Source organism: Magnolia sinica, chromosome 17 (assembly GCF_029962835.1).
Source record: "Magnolia sinica isolate HGM2019 chromosome 17, MsV1, whole genome shotgun sequence".
NCBI classification, from domain to species: domain Eukaryota; kingdom Viridiplantae; phylum Streptophyta; class Magnoliopsida; order Magnoliales; family Magnoliaceae; genus Magnolia; species Magnolia sinica.
Genome location: NC_080589.1, coordinates 2376884 through 2396052, shown reverse-complemented (window position 1 = coordinate 2396052; position 19169 = coordinate 2376884). Strand labels below are relative to the sequence as shown.

General features: G+C 43.7%; 2 protein-coding genes across 3 annotated transcripts in view; one reads left to right on the top strand and one right to left on the bottom strand.

Moving 5' to 3' along the window:
* The window catches only part of LOC131231379 (pleiotropic drug resistance protein 3-like), a 30238-nt gene extending 23964 nt beyond the window's left edge, over window positions 1–6274 (top strand). For both annotated transcript variants that reach the window (XM_058227546.1, XM_058227545.1), the window contains 3 exons: window positions 2689–2860; window positions 3235–3489; window positions 5790–6274. In XM_058227546.1, the coding sequence (XP_058083529.1) occupies window positions 2689–2860; window positions 3235–3489; window positions 5790–6056 (694 nt within the window). In that variant the 3' untranslated portion in view covers window positions 6057–6274. The remainder of the gene's footprint in view (window positions 1–2688; window positions 2861–3234; window positions 3490–5789) is intronic.
* Window positions 6275–15188: 8914 nt separating this feature from the next.
* LOC131231742 (uncharacterized) lies at window positions 15189–16499 on the bottom strand. Its single transcript, XM_058228041.1, has one exon. The coding sequence runs from the start codon at window positions 16497–16499 to the stop codon at window positions 15189–15191; it is 1311 nt and encodes a 436-aa protein (XP_058084024.1).
* Window positions 16500–19169: the final 2670 nt, after the last annotated feature.

The window sequence follows — 19169 nt, the reverse complement described above, 5'->3', positions numbered from 1 at the left end:
ATACTCATGAAAGTCGCTAATGTATTCACCACCATTGTCAGTGCAGATGCACTTCAATGATCTACCTGTCTCTCTCGACCATAGCATGAAACAATTTAAACACACCAAAGACCTCATCCTTGGATTTCAAAGCATAAACTCAAACCCTCCTAGATGCATCATATATAAAAGTGACAAAATACAATGCCTCACCCAAGGTTTTTGTCCTCATAGGACCACAAACATCAGAATAAACCAAATCTAATGCATGCACTTTATTAACATGAGAAGCAGATTTAATAAATGAAACTTTATGCTATTTCCTTGATAAACAATCAATACAAGTTTTGAGAGGTATACCTGTCACGTGTTGAAGGAGCCGCTTCCTTGCTAGTACCTGAAGCCCTTTTTCACTCATGTGGCCTAGACGCCTGTGCCACATGTCAATAGTTGAATCTTCCGCTGCGTTCAACCCACCCTTGCACACACTGACACTTGCCTTGTAAAGGGTGCAACACTTCTTTCCTCTGGCCACGATCAATGAACCCTTGATGAGCTTCCAGCGCCCACCAACAAATCGGCTTTCATAGCCATCATCATCCAACGTTCCCATCGATATCAAGTTGAGGCGAAGATCTGGGATATGCCTCACATCCCAGAGAACCAATATACAGCCCACATCGGTCTTCACACAAATATCACCGACCCCTATGATCTTCGATACGCCAGAATTCCCCATCTTCACGGTCCCAAAGTCACCTGACTTGTAGCTTGTGAAGAAGTCCTTGCGTGGAGTCACATGAAAAAAGGCTCCCGAGTTTATCACCCAGTCAGTGTCATGACTCATAGCCGTGAGACAAACATCATGATATGTAGAAAGAATAACTACAACGTCGCCATTTGAAGCGACTGCAGTGGAATCTGATTAATCTTTCTTCTTCTTTCCTTTTCTTTTCTTGTCGTTCTTATTCTTACGACATTCATGCTTGCAGTGACCCTTCTTTCCACAATTTCAGCATTCAACATCATTCTTGGTACTCGACTTGCCTCTTGATTTATCTCGGGCCTTCCCGCCCTTCCTGTTCTTTCCTCTCCCCCATTCCTATGTCACAAGGGCCTCTTGCTGAGTAGACCCCTGAGACTTCCTCCTTGTCTCCTCATTGAAGAGACAGCTAGTTACCTGTTCCATGGATATCTTTCCGTCTGGCGCGGAGTTACTTAGAGACACCACCAATGTCTCTCAACTGTTAGGCAACGAATTAAGTAATAACAAAGCCTGCAATTCATCATCCAGGACCATCTTCATAGCAAAGAGCTGGTTCACTATATTGCTGACCTCATTCATGTGCTCGGCCATAGAACTACCATCTTTGAACTTGAGATTCACAAGTCGCCTTATCAAAAAAATCTTATTACCAGCTGTCTTCCTCTCATACAGCCCTTATAATTTCAGCCATAGGCTAGTGGCTGAGGTCTCCGTAGACACATGGTGGAATACGGAATTGTCCAACCATTGTCTAATAAACCCCATCGCCTTTCGGTCCATCTTCTTCCAATCATCATCAGGCATATCCTTGGATTTTACTGATATGCCTAAAATTGGAGAATATAAGTCCTTGAAATAAAGCAAGTCCTCCATCTTAGCCTTCCATATGGTCCAGTTAGAACCATTGAAGTTGATCATCCTTGATGAGCCACCTTCCATAATTCAAAAACCGATCCTACCCGTTCAATGAACTTAGCTCTGATAACACTTTGTTGGGGGCCTTGCACAAAACCTTATGATCTAGCCTCCTAAAAACAAACTAGAATTATAGAATAATAAAGCAATGAAATAAATCAAAGCATAAACCACACCACATAAGAGATTTTTACGTGGAAAACCCTCAAAGAGGTAAAAACCACGGGACCTCGTCCAGATCAACAATCCACTATGAAGTAGAACGTTACAACCTTCTTCACTCACACAGGAGTGGATAAACAATAAGAGAATAAAAGAAAAATAGAGAGATCTCACCGATTACGAGGACGTGGAAGCGCTGAGATATAATAGATCACCTCTACGAGCATAACCTCCCTTCCACAAGCTCTCTCTCTCTCTCTCTCTCTCTCTCTCTCTCACCTTTGATAGCCCTAAACCCTTTGGCAAACCCTTACAAAGCTTTAGGAATCTTTCTTGCAGTACCTCTTGCATACCCTAGAAAACCCTAGGTACCTCCTATTTATAGTTTAGGAAACTCTCTTTCGCACCCTTGCGAAAGCCGCCTTACAATTCCGAATCCCGCACAAAATCGGACTCAAATCTGCGTAACCAGGACTGGTCGTGCAGGCTGCAGGACTGGTCGAGCACTGTTCACTCGACTGGTCGAGCATTGTTCACAGAGCTCGCTGGACTTTGAGTCGAGTGACCCAGGACTGGTCGAGCAGCGCGGGCATTCCACTGTTTGTGGCATCCGAACTGCACCTCATCTCCTCTGACCTGAGGAGGAAAACCCCATCAGATCATTGCCAAAAAATGAGGTTTTATATTTCTCAATTGGTGTCCATTCATTTTAGAATTTGAAGGTGTTAAGACTAGCTTTTCAATGTTTAGTTTTAGAATTTCTTTATTTTTTTTATTTTTTTTTTTGTTTTGCCGTCTTTGTGATACCAAGTGAAACCGTGGACTGACTAAATCACTCATGTTTATATCTCTTTATTGCTTTGCAGAAACAATGAACAGGACTTGTTCAACATACTTGGCTCAATGTTCATTGCCATGATATTCTTAGGCGTAAACAACTGTTCGACGATCATGCCGTTTGTGGCAAGAGAACGCACCGTTTTGTACCGGGAAAAATTCGCCGGAATGTACTCTTCACGAGCCTATTCATTTGCACAGGTACAAATATATTTATAAAGCTTGCACTCTTATTGGGTGCGTTTTATAAGAAAGGATTAGTTATTCTTTTGGTGCTATTAAGGATCTTGATTTGTATAAACCTACTTTGGCTGTTCATTAGATCCGCATTCATGAGGTGGGCTGCACCATGTATGCACCTTGGCTAAAAATCAGGCCAGCCTGGTCATCAAGAGGTCCACGTGTACAAAAATGTGCCCAACTAGTCAATTTTTCAACCACCCTCTTTTTCATACATGGTGGACCCACAAGATGATGCCACATCAGTACATGTTGGGAGTGTAGTATTCCAAATCCTACTCGCACGAATAGCCAACATGTTTCTCCAATTTTTCATTCTTCTCTTCATGGTGTAGGTGGCCATTGAGATTCCTTACATACTCCTCCAAGCGATTCTATTTGTGAGCATTACGTATCCAATGATTGGATACTTTTGGTCAGCTTATAAGGTCTTCTGGTATTTCTACACAACCTTGTGTACATTGCTCTTCTTTAATTACATGGGAATGCTGCTTATGTCATTGAGCCCAAATGTTCAAGTAGCTTCTGTATTGGCGGCTCCCTGCTACACTTTACTGAATCTATTCTCAGGGTTCTTGATACCCGGGCCAGTAAGCAAACCATTCTCTTTCCTCATGGATTAAATTCTTACTTTCAATTATTAATTGATTTTCATGGGTCAGCCAAATATGGGAGATTTATATGTTTGGAATTTGATAGTTGAAGCCAGCCATTGATAAATAGCATTTTGTCATCATTTTAATTTTTATTGTTGTTTGAGATATTAGTTTTAAAGCACTCTCTACTCGTAACTGAAGAATTTTCCTCATAATTTTACCCAATGCCACTTTTTCCTACTTTCTACAATTATTTTTCCTTTTCTAAGTAGTGGGCAATGGTTTAACTAATGTGTTGTGTGGGGTTTGACCATGATGATGTGGGAGTTGGGTTAGTATTCATATATTGGTGGGTTCCTTGCCAATTTGTGCAGCCAAATAAACTAGTAAGACCTCTTATGTTTATGGATGCTTCTTGATTAGTGGTTTGTCTGAAAACTTCCACTTCATGAACTTTGCTTGTGTGTCCTTTGGGGCGTGCATGTTTTGGGGTCAATACCTGGTGGGCTCGTGTTGGCTTGTGAGGGCTGTCAGTGTGAGCTTTTTCCATGGCCATTTCCTGTGGGCAACCATCAAAAAAGTTTAGGCCATCTACCATTTAAAAGCCAACTCGAATACTTGATACAAGTGGGTCCCACTATAAACCACTAAATACTTTATATTTTCATAAGCCAGCCATTGTACCATAAGTGAGATCCAACTATTTGGGGCCTGATTCGCAAAGCCTATTTCACCCATCTATCTGAAGGCCTTTTTCCTCGGAAAGTGAACAAGCCTTCATATCCTTCAGGTGTTCCTCGCTTCCTCCCTTCGGGCTCTTTATCGCTAATCAATGTTCCCTTCCCTACATACCATCTTTGTTCTTTGTCGTAGTTGAACCACCTCGATCCACTTCCCATTATATTTTCTTATTACAATTACTCATGGGCTTCTTCTAATGACCTCATTCTAAATAATTATTCTTCCTAGTTTTCCCACACACCTAGTCCATTTGCAATACGCAATTCCTTCTCATGCCACTTTCTAACTAGCCAACGCTCTGCATGGAGCATATCTGGTCAAGTAGTTGTAATTGTACTCTAATAAAAAATTATAAGCATGTGGCAATTACTCAACACCCAGAGGCACACTACCACTTCATCCACCCAGCTCTAGTTCTACTGGAAATATCATTATCAAAATTTTCATTATTTATGAACAATAGGGTTGAGTTAATGAAACACATTGTATTGAGAAATCCCTTGACTGTAGATTTTAACTATTATTGTTCTTACTCAAAGTTGCATTCCAAATATTTTGTCTTGGTTCTGCACTATTTTTGCCATCCCATGAACAATAAGGTTGAGTTTGGTTGCACTATCAAATTGAATCGCAATAATTCATCTAAAGTTGAAATGACCAAATCTTGTCTATCTTAGAATTTACATTGAGGGATTGTCTCCAAATTGCAATTACATTACGTTCAAGTTGGACTCAAGGCTCTGTCTTCATCTTGAACTCTAGGATAATCACTCTTTTTTTTTTCTTTATAAATATGCTATTGATTAAGATGAATGTTTGGGAATCAATTCACTTGCGCAACCAACACAACCAAAGTCAATGAAACACTAAGGCTTTGTTTGGATGCACACAACAGAGTTAAATTGCAGTAGTTAGTCCAATAGAGAAGAAATGACCAAATTTCAAAAATGAGGAAGTAGCCCTCCAATTGTAGCAGCAGTGCCTCAACATGAATACTAAAGAAAGGTAACTACCATTTGGCATCTCCATTATATAGGATCAGTTATTGCAATTTCACCATTGGTTCATTGAAATGCAGCCTGAGGGCCTATTTGGGTTCCACTTAAAAATGAGTTCATCTCATTTTAGTTGATTGCAATAATGTATTAACGATCATGATTGTCGGTTCTCAAGATTAATTTTAATCCTTATGAAAAAGAAATATAATTCTAATACATAATTATAATTAACTAAAATGAGATGAACTCATTGCTAAGTGGCATCGATACAGGCCCTTAATATATGATTCTTAGACGCTCTTCACATCACGAATGAGCAGGTTGCCTACCATTTTCTCCTTTTTATGTATTCCATGCTAGTAGTGTTTTTTTAGCTCTTTACATTGATTTCTTTCATCACAATTAAGTAGGAGCCAGTGTTCGAAATATCGGTATCGCGTTACGTATCGCACCTAAGTTAGATATAGAATCCTTACCGGTCAGGATTCTTATGTCTGATCAACCGGTCCATTGAGTTCAATTAAGTTGAAAATGATCAAATTATGTTCCTTGCAGAAAATTCCAAAGTGGTGGGTTTGGTGCTACTGGATTTGTCCGACAGCGTGGAGTCTGAACGGCCTCCTTACTTCACAATATGGAGATATAAGCAAAGAGATCACGACATTCGGAAAACTGACGCCCGTTAATTCTTTCATAAAAGATTATTTTGGGTTCCAGCATAATCATTTAGGTTTTGTGGCTATTGCTCTTGCTGCCTTCCCAGTCATTTTTGCTTCTCTGTTTACATTCTTCATTGGTAAATTGAATTTCCAAAGGAGGTGAATAGATCTCTGACTCGAGGATATGCACAGGCATTGAAGCTTTCTGTTTATACAAGTGGGGCCCATGTCCTAATGATCCAGACAATTTGTATGCTGGGCCCACCATGGACAGTTTAAGGATCCTATAACTGCAATTACTAGAAGAGACATGTAACTAATGACATTTCTTGCAAAAAGGATATCAATATATTAAAGAGTTTAAATGTGCATTTTCTTTTATGATAGATGTTTTTGGTACTTTTATTTAATATATTATTTTTATAATTTTTCTACTAATTCGTCATTAAGTCTACTTTATCTCTACCAAATTTCATTTCATTTTGATTTTTTTAAAAATTCTGAAAATTCCGAAAGCACCAGCTACTTGAAACTAATGATTTTCGGTATTGTTTTTGAAATATCCTAAATAAATCTCATTTGAATTTGATTTTTATTTTCATACGAAAATATATCATTAAGCTTAAATCTATTTTTTTTAATCACCTCAGTTGGAGTTCTAAAACAAAATATGTGAATTTTTGAAGTTTATATATATATATATATATATATATATATATATATATATATATATATATATATATATATATATATATATATATATATCAATGTTGATTAGAGGAGTTGTGATGCAGGACATGAAAATTAAATGTGATATGCGAGATTTCAGGCTTAAGATCACGTTAGTTCAGAAACAATTACACAAATTCCATATTCCACATGAAAGTCCAAACATTCAATTAAGAGGAATTTATGTGGGTCCAGGCCTATACATGATAGGGCTGGATCAATAAAAATTATGAACCAAACAATACTCAAAGATAAGAAATAATCATCCACGCATGCATAGTAATCAGTCCCTAATCCAAGGGATTCAAAAATTCCAATTCGGGGAACTTTAGGGTAAGAAAATTGGCAAATAACTTAGAAAAAACGTAATCTAAGGCTAGGATTCATGAAAAACGGCTATGAGAGGATAAAAGAAGATAAAAGCCTGAGCCAAAAGACGATCCCGCGTGTGGACAGCAACAATGGCCAGACGGACGTGCGTGTGATCCCGGCCGCACATGTGTGGGGCCCACTATTCAGAAAAAGGCCACCATGGCCCTGGTCGGATAGGGATGGTCTCCAAAACCCCCAAATCTCAGCCGATTCGATGTACGGTTTGTACGTGGTGCTCCGCCAAAGTTTTAGCTCGTCTGCGGGCCGAAATCTGGAAACCTGCTGTAATGAAGAAATCTGATACAACAAAAGGACGAATTCGAAGTACGGATGGTGGGGGAAGATGGAAAAAAAGATGATGGAGGATGGGGGTGAATCGGGATCGATGTGGCTTCGCACCACGGTAGTTAGCCCTTCGAAAAGGGAGGGCTTCGCACCCACTTTTGAATTCTTCCACAACTCACGAAGAAAGCAAAAAAATAAAGCAGGAATTTTTTTAATTAACTTCAATGAATCAAAAGAACTACAAGGGGTGCTTATTTATAGGGAAAATTCTATACCCCAAATGTAACGCCCCGATTTCTAAAACCCGAGTACGAGACTCGTTTTCAAAAATCCGGGAGTTAATGAATCAGAGAAACAGCGGAATGTAAACTCAGAGTGCGATAGCCAAAAGAAGCATGCATATTCATGAGAGCTCAAAATTTGACCCGCTCAGCTGGGGGTCTTAGTTACAAAAATCCATAAGTCCAAAATACCAAACTACTAAAATATAAAGTATCAACTACTGATTAACACCAAAATACGCCGCTGCATCTTGAGGCGGCTCGTCCTCGCAATACTCCTCCTCTGGCCCCATGGTGGCATCATCAAGGCTGGTATCGACACCTTCTATGTTCGTCCCTGCATGTTCTGTACGGTTGGATAGTTGATGGATGAGTGGCCAGCTCAGTGTGAATTTCTCTCAAAATTACACATTTCCGCCTTAGTAAACATAGTTAAAAGGAAAAATAGGCAATAATCCAAAACAGGCAATATGCAGTCTTATTACATGCATGGATGCATGGATGCACATCGGCCTGGGGATGCACATCCAGCCGGACTTGGGCTCGTCACCCATGCAAATCATCGACATGGGAAAATCATCCAGTCGGACAGGGGTCGATAGTCGATGGTCTGGGAGCTAGCGAAACGATACCCCAACAACTCTAGGGCACGTGCTACAGCATCCAGAATTAACCATCTGTCATCGCTAATATGCTATGAATGCATGATTAGCCAGCCGTTATTAATCCATTTGCAATCAGCCAACTTAAGCAACTCAATGGTCACTACGGGGGGCTCAACACCCAGCGTAGGCCGATAGCTCGAGCATAGTGTCCCATTACCACCATCCCCGGCTCATGAGGTCCTCCACCTTGGGATGTTCTAATAGGGTACCTTGATCAAATGACACCGGTTAAAGGTCCCTATTTCCACACATTTGTCTAATTGCATCCCAAGTGTGGCTTGCATACAAGCGGTTATGTACAAAGGAAAATCATATTATCATGTGACAATACATGGCATGTAAAGAAGTATCAAGAGTTTAACAACTCATGGAGATAAATTACCAAGTCATGTGAATAGTGATCAAGGGTTAACTAGCATGTGAGCCTTTCATATAGTGGAAACAAGTATCACAATAATGATAATCTAGTGCAAACTAGGTTTAGCTAATTAAGAAATGGAAAGCTCAAGAGGAAAGTCATCACCTGTATGATAGTGTTCTCGAACTTGGCCTGAGTCTTTTTGAGGTCCGAGGTCACTCAAAGATTCTCCTAAAAAATTATAGCTTGCATTTGTCAGGAATTTCTATGGCTTTGTACTAAAGTTCAAAGGAATGTAACACAAGGCCCTTTAGGCTTGTGTTAGGCATGCCATGTATTTCAACAAGGTGATCCAACAGGATTCCAGCTCATCCTTACCAGGGGTTGGATTGGTCCTCCCAAATGGACCCCATATGTACCTGGTGGGTCCCATGGTTGGGTTCAGGTGAGGGTTGGTTTACACGAAGAGAGGTTTCCATGTGTGTCACTGTGCTCTATCACCCTTTTGGGGCACAAGGCTTATTAATGATGATTAGCATTGTCACATGTAAACCAATATTGTTTGAATGTTGTTTATGTGAATTGGCACCGCCCAATGGCAGTGCAGGTAGTTCAGTGCTGCTCAAATGCAGTTAGGCACTGTTCTAAACATTGTCCAGCACCTATTGGATGGTGTGGATGAAGGGCACATGGGTTAATGGTAGGCCTAACCGTCATACAAGTGGTGTGAATACTTACATTAGGCTGGGATATACAGTACAACCGGTGTAGATGAAGCAATCTAACATGGTGGGACCTACTGTGTTGATGGATGGCCTGGATGAATCATATGTATCACGGTGAGGTCCCTTCGTGGTCCACCGCTGTATGGACGAGCTCATCGAATGGACAGACGGCTGGGATGGAGCACGCCCACCACTAATGCTTTCCCACGTGATGTGGCACGCATATATATTATGTGTTTATGTAAGCACATTTATACCTGGCGGATCCCACGTGCATGTGGGACCCATATGGCATTTTATTATATTAACTTGTACTGGAGGGTATTCCAGCCGTTCATGCAACAGGTGGGTCCCACGTGGATGTGGGGCCCATTTAATATATATTACTATATATACTATACTTGCTGGTGAGTACTCCAGCCATCCACACCATAGGTGGGTCCACACGTGTGGGACCCACCATTTATAGTGGTATGATATCACTTATTATCATAAATTTTTAAGTGCATGTGTTATGTACTCACATATATACTCCTCCTTTTCTTTTTCTTTTTCTTTTCTTAAAGTGTGCAGGGTCTGACGAGATAGGTGGACTGTCTGACTATAATGTCCATAGATGGACGGTTTGATTTTTGGTGCGGCCCACCAGCTAAAGTTGGAACGGATGGATGGTCTTGGATATAATCCACGTATTCCCTATCTCATGCATCTGGTGTACTTGATATCTTACAATTTGCATGCATGTCCAGATGCATGTACATGTATTTAAATATATGCATATATATGTATATTATATATATACATATATTATTTTATTTTATTTTTATTTTTCTCTTCTTCTATGTGGCAACGTCCGGCACTGGACGATTTGGATCGTCCATTGATGGACGGTTTGGATATTGGATGACAGCACCCTGGCGTGGTGCATGCATACACGGATACATATTGTATATTTTATTTTACTTATTATTTTATTTTATTTTATTTTATTTTTTTCTGAAAAAAAAGAAAACATCCAGGTACTTACGTCCACTAATGGACAGCCCAGATGGAACGCCTCACCAAGGTGGGTCCACTTATGGGGCCTACCAACTGTGGTGGGGTGGGGTCCACCTGCTGACACTATGTGCGGCCCGCCTGCATTTGTGCAGGGCCTAAAATGAGGGCAGCCCATCTGTTTTGGGTGAGGCCCACCTGCATTTGGCAAGGCCCAATTGTATTTGGTGTACAGCACCCTTCCTAACGTGAAAACGGTCCTTGCTTCAGCCGTTTTGGAGACCATTCCCGGCTCTGATTTCTAGCTCAACCGTGTCACTTTTCCGGGCTGTTTTTCAACTCATACCAGCGCCCAAACAGAGGTCCGGTGGCTGCCACTTTCTCCATTAAAGAGCGGCCCGAAACAGGGGCATTTTTAGCCGAGTTTCTGGACTGATATCAGTCAGCTCCCTGGGACTCGTTGCAGCTCAAACAGAGTCGTTTGTGAGCTGGTTCTGGATGGAGTTTCAACCCCTAGCTAGGGCCATCTGCATGACGTTATTTGACCTTAAGCAGGGCCTGAAACTCAGGCCACGTTTGGTCCTAACACAGTGCCTGCATGCATGCTATTTTGAGCTTTAAAACAGAGCCTGTTTTGGCTCTATGTATGGTTCCTGCTATGGGTGTTCTTCAGCTCCAAACAGGGCTCTGTTTGGTGGTTTGTTTGAGGTGCAGGAGGGGCATGGTGGAGCTTTAGTCTCAGACCATTTTAGAGTTCCTAGAGAAAGAAGTTTTACCTGGTGCAGTTGGGTCCGACTCGGCCTTGGTTTGTCACGCTCACACCCACCAGTCTCACCTACTTCTTCTCCTTCTTTTCTTCCTTTCTCAAATGGTGCTGCTGTGTACACTCACTGACTCGGCTCTCTCCGTTCTTCACGGACTGAGTTGGGGCAGTGAGCGTCTGACTCACCGAAAACGCCCTTTCTTCCCTCTGTTTTTCTTCTTCACTTCTCTCCCTGCTTCCTCCCTTACGTTTCTTTCTGTGTGAGGTTTGAGAGGGCTGGGCCTCTCCTTATATAGGCTGATAGAGAGGAGGCTTGGTGGTGGGTCTTTAATGCAGCCAGGAGACAGCGGCTGTGTCGCTGCCCTCCTCAACCTAGAAAAGGAAACCGTCAGATGGCCTTGTCTAGCCATTTCAGGCCATGAGGGGACCTTAGCAGCTCGCGTGCAAGCGACCAGGCGGCTGAAATCCGTGGGTAACGGCATGATAGCGTGCATCTCAAGTCTCGCATTGAATGTTAGCCACGCTTGAAGGGCTTGGACGGTTGGAACTGATCTTCACGGTTTCATTGCATGGGTCTAAGATCTTATATCATTTTGTTTAGTGGACCCACGTGATTAAAATGGACGGTTTGGATCGTCCAGAAAGTGGCTATGGTGGCCCACTTTGGGGCTCAAAATCTTCCAGATTCAAAATTCTAATGGCGGGAGGGACATCTCTCGTTTTTGGCTTGGTCAAAGGCCATTTGACCGAGCTGCTTTGTTCGGTGCACATCCTGCACAATAGCCCAAGGTGCACATGCACCTTGTGTGGGGTTTATTGTGATGTTTGTGATAAATCTACACCGATCATTCATTTAGGGGTCCCCTATATAGGGCCCTTGGTCCTGTTTGGGGCATAGGTTAGGCCCAGGTGGGCCATGTTATGCCATTCAGAGCCTCACTTTGCCCATAGGTTGTGATCCAATGGTCAGATGGGCACGAGGTTTTGTTTTAACGGTGGAACAGGGTTTCAAGGGGGTTCCAAGTGCCTGGTTAGCCGTGGTAATTTATTCTAAGGTGGTTAGTGGATTCATGGTGACAATGTAATTTGATTAATTGTGTTCATAGCGTGTTTGAATCTAAGGAATTGTTGAGTTTTACCTTCCGGCTGGTGTTGGGTTCGACTTGGCTCCTTCAAATCGTGGTGGTTGGCTTTACTGTTGAACGAGAGTCTCGACCTACACATGCAGAGTTTTAATTGTCTTTTAATTTCAATAACCGGGTTATCAGGGGTAACACCCGAGTACCAGAGGTACGGGGTGTTACATTCTACCCCCCTAAAAAAAATTTCGTCCTCGAAATTACCTGCGGTGTGTCACTGAATAAGTGGGGATATTTTTCTCTAACTTCAGCCTCTCGCTCCCACGTCGCCTCTTCTTTTCCATGGTGTGACCATAGAACCTTGACTAATGGTATCATTTTCGTCCGTAGGATCTGCTCTTTGTGGTCCAAGATACGGATGGGTTCCTCTGTATAAGAAGTGTCGTTGGCAAGTTCAATTTGCTCCCAGCTAACAATGTGTGATTCGTCTGGCGTGTACTTCTTTAACATAGATACGTGAAAAACATTGTGGATGCTAGTCAGTGCAGTCGGTAGAGCAAGGCGATATGCTACGGCTCCCACACGATCCAGGATCTCGAAAGGCCCGATGAAGCGAGGTGCAAGCTTCCCTTTTTGTCCGAACCTCATCAAACCCTTCATAGGGGAGACCTTCAAAAATACGTGATCACCTACCGCAAACTCCAAATCGCGTCGTCGATTGTCTGCATAACTTTTTTGTCTGCTCTGAGCGGTACGCAAACGCTTCCGAATGACATCGATTACTTGGGTGGTAATCTGGACGAGCTCAGGTCCTAACAAACTCCGCTCTCCTATTTCAGCCCAACACTGCGGGGCTCGACAGGGGCGACTATATAGAGCTTCGTATGGTGCCATGCCTATACTGGACTGGAAGCTGTTATTATAAGCAAACTCAGTGAGGGCCAAATGGTCGTCCCAGTTTCCCTTGAAGTCGAGGGCACAAGCTCTTAACATATCCTCCAGGACCTGATTTACTCTTTCTGTCTGTCCATCTGTCTGGGGGTGAAATGTCGTGCTGAACTTAAGCTCCATGCCGAGTTCCTCTTGCAACCTTCTCCAAAAGGTGGATGTAAAGCGGGAGTCACGATCTGATATGATCTCCCGAGGAACTCCATAAGATCGAACGACTTCGCGAACATAGAGTCTTGTAAGATTGTCAGTTGAATCTGTCGTTCAAATAGACAAGAATCGAGCAGACTTTGTTAGCCTACCACAATGACCCAGATTGAGTCATGTTTTCTCTGAGTCCTTGAAAGTCCAACGATGAAGTCCATAGAGATGCTGTCCCACTTTCACTCAGCTATGGGTAGGGGCTGAAGAAGGCCTGCGGGTTTGCGGTGCTAGGCCTTTATCTTCTGGCACACCATACATCTTGCTACGAAACTGGCTATGTCTCTTTTTATGTTACTCCACCAGTATTGCCTCTTTATATTGTTGTACATCTTCGTACTCCCTGGATGTATGGCCATTCTGGAGTGGTGTGCCTCTTTCATTACTTCCTTTCTTAATTCTGCATCGTTGGGTACGCATATCCGCCCTTGATACCGAAGGCCACCATCGCTACCAACCCTCCAGCCCGATACTCTTCGCTCTTGCATCTTTCTTTCATCTTGACGAGCCATTCATCCTGGTCCTGGGCAGAGATCACATGTCGGACCAAGGTCGGCTCTGCAGTTAACAAAGCTACATACGCATTGGGTTCATCGAGGGTAAGCTGGATGTCGAAATCCTGTACGAACTCCATCATCTCCCACTCCTTGATCATTAGAGTGGCCACCAGCTCATGTTTCTTCTTCCGACTCAGTGCATCAGCTACAGAATTAGCTTTACTAGGGTGGTACGAGATATCAAAGTGGAAGTCTTTGAGTGTCTCCATCCACCGGCGCTGGCGCATATTCAAATCTTTCTGTGTAAATATATATTTCAGGCTCTTGTGGTCGCAGAACAGTTGAAAATCCTCACCGTATAGGTAGTGCCTCCATATTTTTAAGGCAAAGACTACCGCTGCCAACTCCAAGTCGTGAGTCGGGTAGTTCTCTTCGTGCTTCTTCAGTTGGCGGGAGGCATAAGCAATCACTTTGTCATTCTGCATCAAAACATAGCCAAGGCCCATCTTCGAGGCGTCGCTATACACCACAAACTGTTCTCCTTCTTGTGGAAGGGTGAGTACTGGTGCAGACGTCAACCTCATTTTCAGCTCCTAGAAGGCTGCCTCCGTGTTCTCGTCCCATGTGAATCGAGTGTTCTTCTTCGTTAGTTGGGTGAGTGGTCGCGCGATCCTAGAGAACTCCTTGATGAAACGCCTGTAATACCCTATCATGCCGAAAAAGCTTCGAACTTCGGTCACTGTGGTGGGCTGGTCCCATTTGGATACTGCTTCGTCGACTTTAGAGGGATCGACTGCGATGCCTTCTTCCTTCACTACGTGCCCTAGGAATTTCACTTCCATTTTCCAGAACTCGCACTTTGATAGCTTAGCATACAGCTGATTTTCCTTCAGCGCAGGACCATGTGCAAGTGTTTCTCGTGTTCCTCTTGGCTTTTGGAGTAAACCAAGATGTCGTCGATGAACACGATCACAAACCGGTCTAGGTATGACATGAAGACTCGGTTCATGAGGTCCATGAATACCGCTGGAGCATTTGTAAGTCCAAAGGACATTACTAGGAATTCGTAGTGCCCATAACGAGTCCTGAATGCAGTTTTAGGGATATCCTCATCCCTGATTCTTAACTGGTGATATCCTGATCGCAGATCAATCTTTGAGAAATATCTGGCACCCTTAAGCTGATTGAACAAGTCGTCGATACGCGGGAGAGGATATCTATTCTTTATCGTCACTTCATTCAACCGCCGGTAATCTATGCAGAGGCGCATCGATCCGTCCTTCTTTTTCACGAAGAGGACTGGTGCTCCCTAAGGAGAAATGCTGGGGCGAATGAAACCTTGGGTCAGCAACTCATCTATCTGCTTCCTAAGCTCTTCCAATTCACAAGGGGCCATTCAAAACGGGGGTAATGATATGGGGGCAGTTCCTGGTTTGAGGTCGATGAAGAAATCTACTACTCGCCTTGGGGGTAGACCTGGTATCTCTTGAAATACTTTAGGGAATTCCCGCACCACTGGGATTTGGCTCACAGCGGATTCAACTGATTCTGATTCTTCAAGGGCTTGTAATCTTTCCAGCGTACCGTGCTTACTTTTTCCTTTTACGATGAAGGAGGCCTGTCCAGGGACAGTTATGGTGACCGTTTTGTTGCGGCAGTCCATTACTGCTTGGGCTCGAGAAAGCCAATTCATCCCGAGGATGATGTCGAATTGTTTCATAGGCATGAGGATTAGGTCCACAGCCACTTCATGGTATGCGAGAGTTAGGGGACAATCTTTACATATCTTATCTGTTTCGAGGAATTTACCCATGGGGGATGCTACGACTAAGGGAGCATGTATGCGAGTTATGTTCAGCCCTAGTCTATTTGCAATAGTAGAATCCATGAAAGATAAGGTTGCACCGGAATCAAATAAGAGAAAGACAGGGGTACCATGTATGTGAGCGGTACCGTGAATGGTCTGATGGAGGTCTTCCTCGGTGTCTGCCGTGGCTACAGTGAATACTCGAGCAGGGGCCCTCTGGTGGACTGGAGGTCCCATTCTCTGCATCTGCGGCCTTAGTGCTGCCTTGGTAGCTACGGATCCTGGATGCGGGTGACTTGCTGGTGGAGCGATGCCTTCGTCTCTCATCTTTTTGAAACAACTTCGTGCAGAGTGCCCGATCTTGTGGCAGTACTCACAGCCTCTTATGGTAGGCATGGGTGGTGCACCTGCGGGTATGACCCTGGCCCTCCTTTCCGATGCAGATGGGGCCGGAGGCGCTTGTCTGGGCCTGACTGGGGCTTCCCTAGCTGAGGAACGGGTCCTTAGGGTGCGTTCAAAATCCTTTTCGACTCTCATAGCCTTATCCACCAGCTCGGCGAAGTCTTCGAAGTCCCAAGCACACAGTCGCGACTGGATTCCCTGTCGAAGCCCCTCCTTGAATTTCTGTAATTTGTACTCAGCATCTTCCAGGGCTTTCGACACATATCGAGAAAGTTCATCGAACCGGGCCTCATATTGGGCGACGGTCAGATTGCCCTGCTCCAGCTTTAAGAACTGAGCTATCTTCTCATTCCTACATGACCGGGGGAAGTATTTTTCAAGAAACTTCGTCTTAAACCCAGCCCATGTCCATGCATATGTGGGCGGGACGCTCCGTTGTAAGCCCTGCCACCAGTTCTCCGCCTCGCCTTCCAACAAGTACGTGGCCAAGTTTACCATTTGGGGGTCGGTGCACTCCAGGGGCCTCATAATCTTGTAAATCCTTGCTAGCCAACGTTCTGCTTGTACGGGATCCGGCGCTCCTTTAAACATTGGAGGTCGGAGCTTTAAGAACCTTTCAAAGATGTCCGCACCTTGACTATATCTTTCTCAGGATGTTTCCCTGCGATCTCTGTTCCCTAAAGATTCCATCATGAGGGCATGCATGTCTCGTTGCTGGCGCATGAATACATCTTGTTGCTGTTGCATAGCTGCAGCCATTTGCTCAACGGCCGCAAATGCTGCAGCCCCAATCTGATCTCTTGTGGATGCTCCAGCGGTCGGCGTCCCTTGTGCGAAGTATTGGGATGGCAGCCCGGTGGTGAAGTCCCATGGGGAAGGAGAATCCCCCACCGTTTCTGACGCGTTGTCTGTATTTGCGATGCTCGGTGGAAGGCCTGGGGTATACTCCGGACTGCAGTCTCTTTGGCGCTCACTTGAGGGGATAGGGTGGATATCTACCGTGTCAGTACGGTGTGATCACAGCACTGGCGGCATGATTCCCTGAGAAGTCAAAATTCGTGGTTTAATTGTTTGGGGAATATCCTTAATCTTCCGCGAAATAATGTCAAGTCAGTTATCTCATTACTTGACTGGGGGATGTTCCTGGTTGAATTTTCTGAGGGGAGGCTAAGATTTCTGTTTCTAGGTTCACACGACTGTCTTGATGTTTCTCAAGGGGTCCTATATGTTTTGTTTTCTACATTTGTTCACCCTAGCTATTTTCTAAGGGAAATCTCTATGTTTGTCCTAGGTTATTTTCCTAAGGGTTTTGTATACTTAGATCCCACAGCCAGGCTATCTCAGACTCTGCTCTGATACCAACTTTGTAACGCCCCGATTTCTAAAACCCGAGTACGAGACTCGTTTTCAAAAATCTGGGAGTTAATGAATCAGAGAAACAGCGGAATGTAAACTCAGAGTGCGATAGCTAAAAGAAGCATGCATATTCATGAGAGCTCAAAATTTGACCCGCTCAGCTGGGGGTCTTAGTTACAAAAATCCATAAGTCCAAAATACCAAACTACTAAAATATAAAGTATCAACTACTGATTAACACCAAAATACGCCGCTGCATCCTGATGCGGCTCGTCCTCGCAATATTCCTCCTCTGGCCCCATGGTGGCATCATCAAGGCTGACATCGACACCTTCTATGTTCGTCCCTGCATGTTCTATACGGTTGGATAGTTGATTGTTGAGGGTCGAATATTGCATATCAGACCCCGATTACTGCCTGATTTTACGTATACGATAATGCCTAATATTATAATTTAATCGTGTTTTTGTTGCAGGATGTAATAAGGAGCTTTGATTGAAAAAGAGTATTAAAAGCATGGATTTAATGCTCCGAAGTCACCAGAGCAAGGAATGGACTCCAAGGGACCGAGATCGATGGATATACACGCCAGAGATTCGAGAAAATTGAGAAACTGAAGCTTAAGTGGCCTGAAAGTTAGTCAGAATGCAAGATCACAGGGTTTCCACCATCCACTCGGCTCGAAACTTCATACATGGCCCGAGGACCATAAATTAAACGTACACGTCAAATTTCAGCCATTAGATCCTTGTGGAAGTGGCCCAACAGAGAGATCAGAAGATAATAACCATTAAGAAAGCATCTTGGACATCCTTGGGAGATCTGGACCCAAACTGAACTGATGGAAAGAGCACGAAAAATGGTGGATATTTGTCAAATTTCACTTCTTTTAGATGGTGCAATCAGGAGATACTGACGGCAGAAGATATAACAAAACAGAATGGCAAATCTGTAAATAGATGTGCCATGCATGGCTTACGTGAAGCCCATTGTTTTTTTAACGGTGAATGTTGTCCATACATTGGTTAAGCGTGTGGCCCACCCTGAAGTCAGATCTACTTTAAACTGGAAGCCATGGGCTAACACTATGTACAGGAGCTGATGGAGGGAGTGGATCTCCAAGAATGTCATCATAAGTGGGCCCCACCAATTTTTTGTACAAAACATGCAAATAGTGAAAAAATGTCCAGTGACGTACGTGCTTGTGATTGGGTTTTGACAGTGAGCCCCATCCATCATCCTTTTTCATGATCTGGACCGTTCAATGTGTCCTAGAGGGGTGGCTTGACCCTCTCCTAGGTGGAGGAATTATAGAAGATAGCATAAAGCGGATTTCAACCATTCAAACGGAGGACGGACAGTAAAATAGAAAATCAAGTGGGCCACGTCAGAAGAAATTCAAAACTATCCATCTCCGAACGGTTTTTCGAGGAGAAACTGATGTACGGGGTGGATTTCTCTGGAAAGTCCGACCATGGGCCCCACCAAATTATCAGTGCAAGGAGTTGGCGCAGATTGCTGCGTCCATGAAAACCGGACGTTCCGGATCGTCCTGGCCCACTGGCGATGATCAGATGTCTGATCTTAACCGCCCATCATACAGAGGGGCTCGCTTTAGCCAAGCCCGTGTTGTCTTTATGCACTCATACATGCGCAGGTGTTGGTTTCAATAATCACAAACGGACTGTCTTACAACTGTTGCAGTTGATCTCTTTCATGGGTCACGCTGAATCTGATCCAAAACTGACCATCTCCGGTAAATTTTTCGAGGAGAATCTGGTGAACGGAGTGGATCTCTTATTTGAATTCAAG

Bases quoted from the DNA above. Each gene is read 5' to 3' on its own strand.
- LOC131231742 (XM_058228041.1), bottom strand. From the start codon at position 16,499: ATGGTAAACTTGGCCACGTACTTGTTGGAAGGCGAGGCGGAGAACTGG.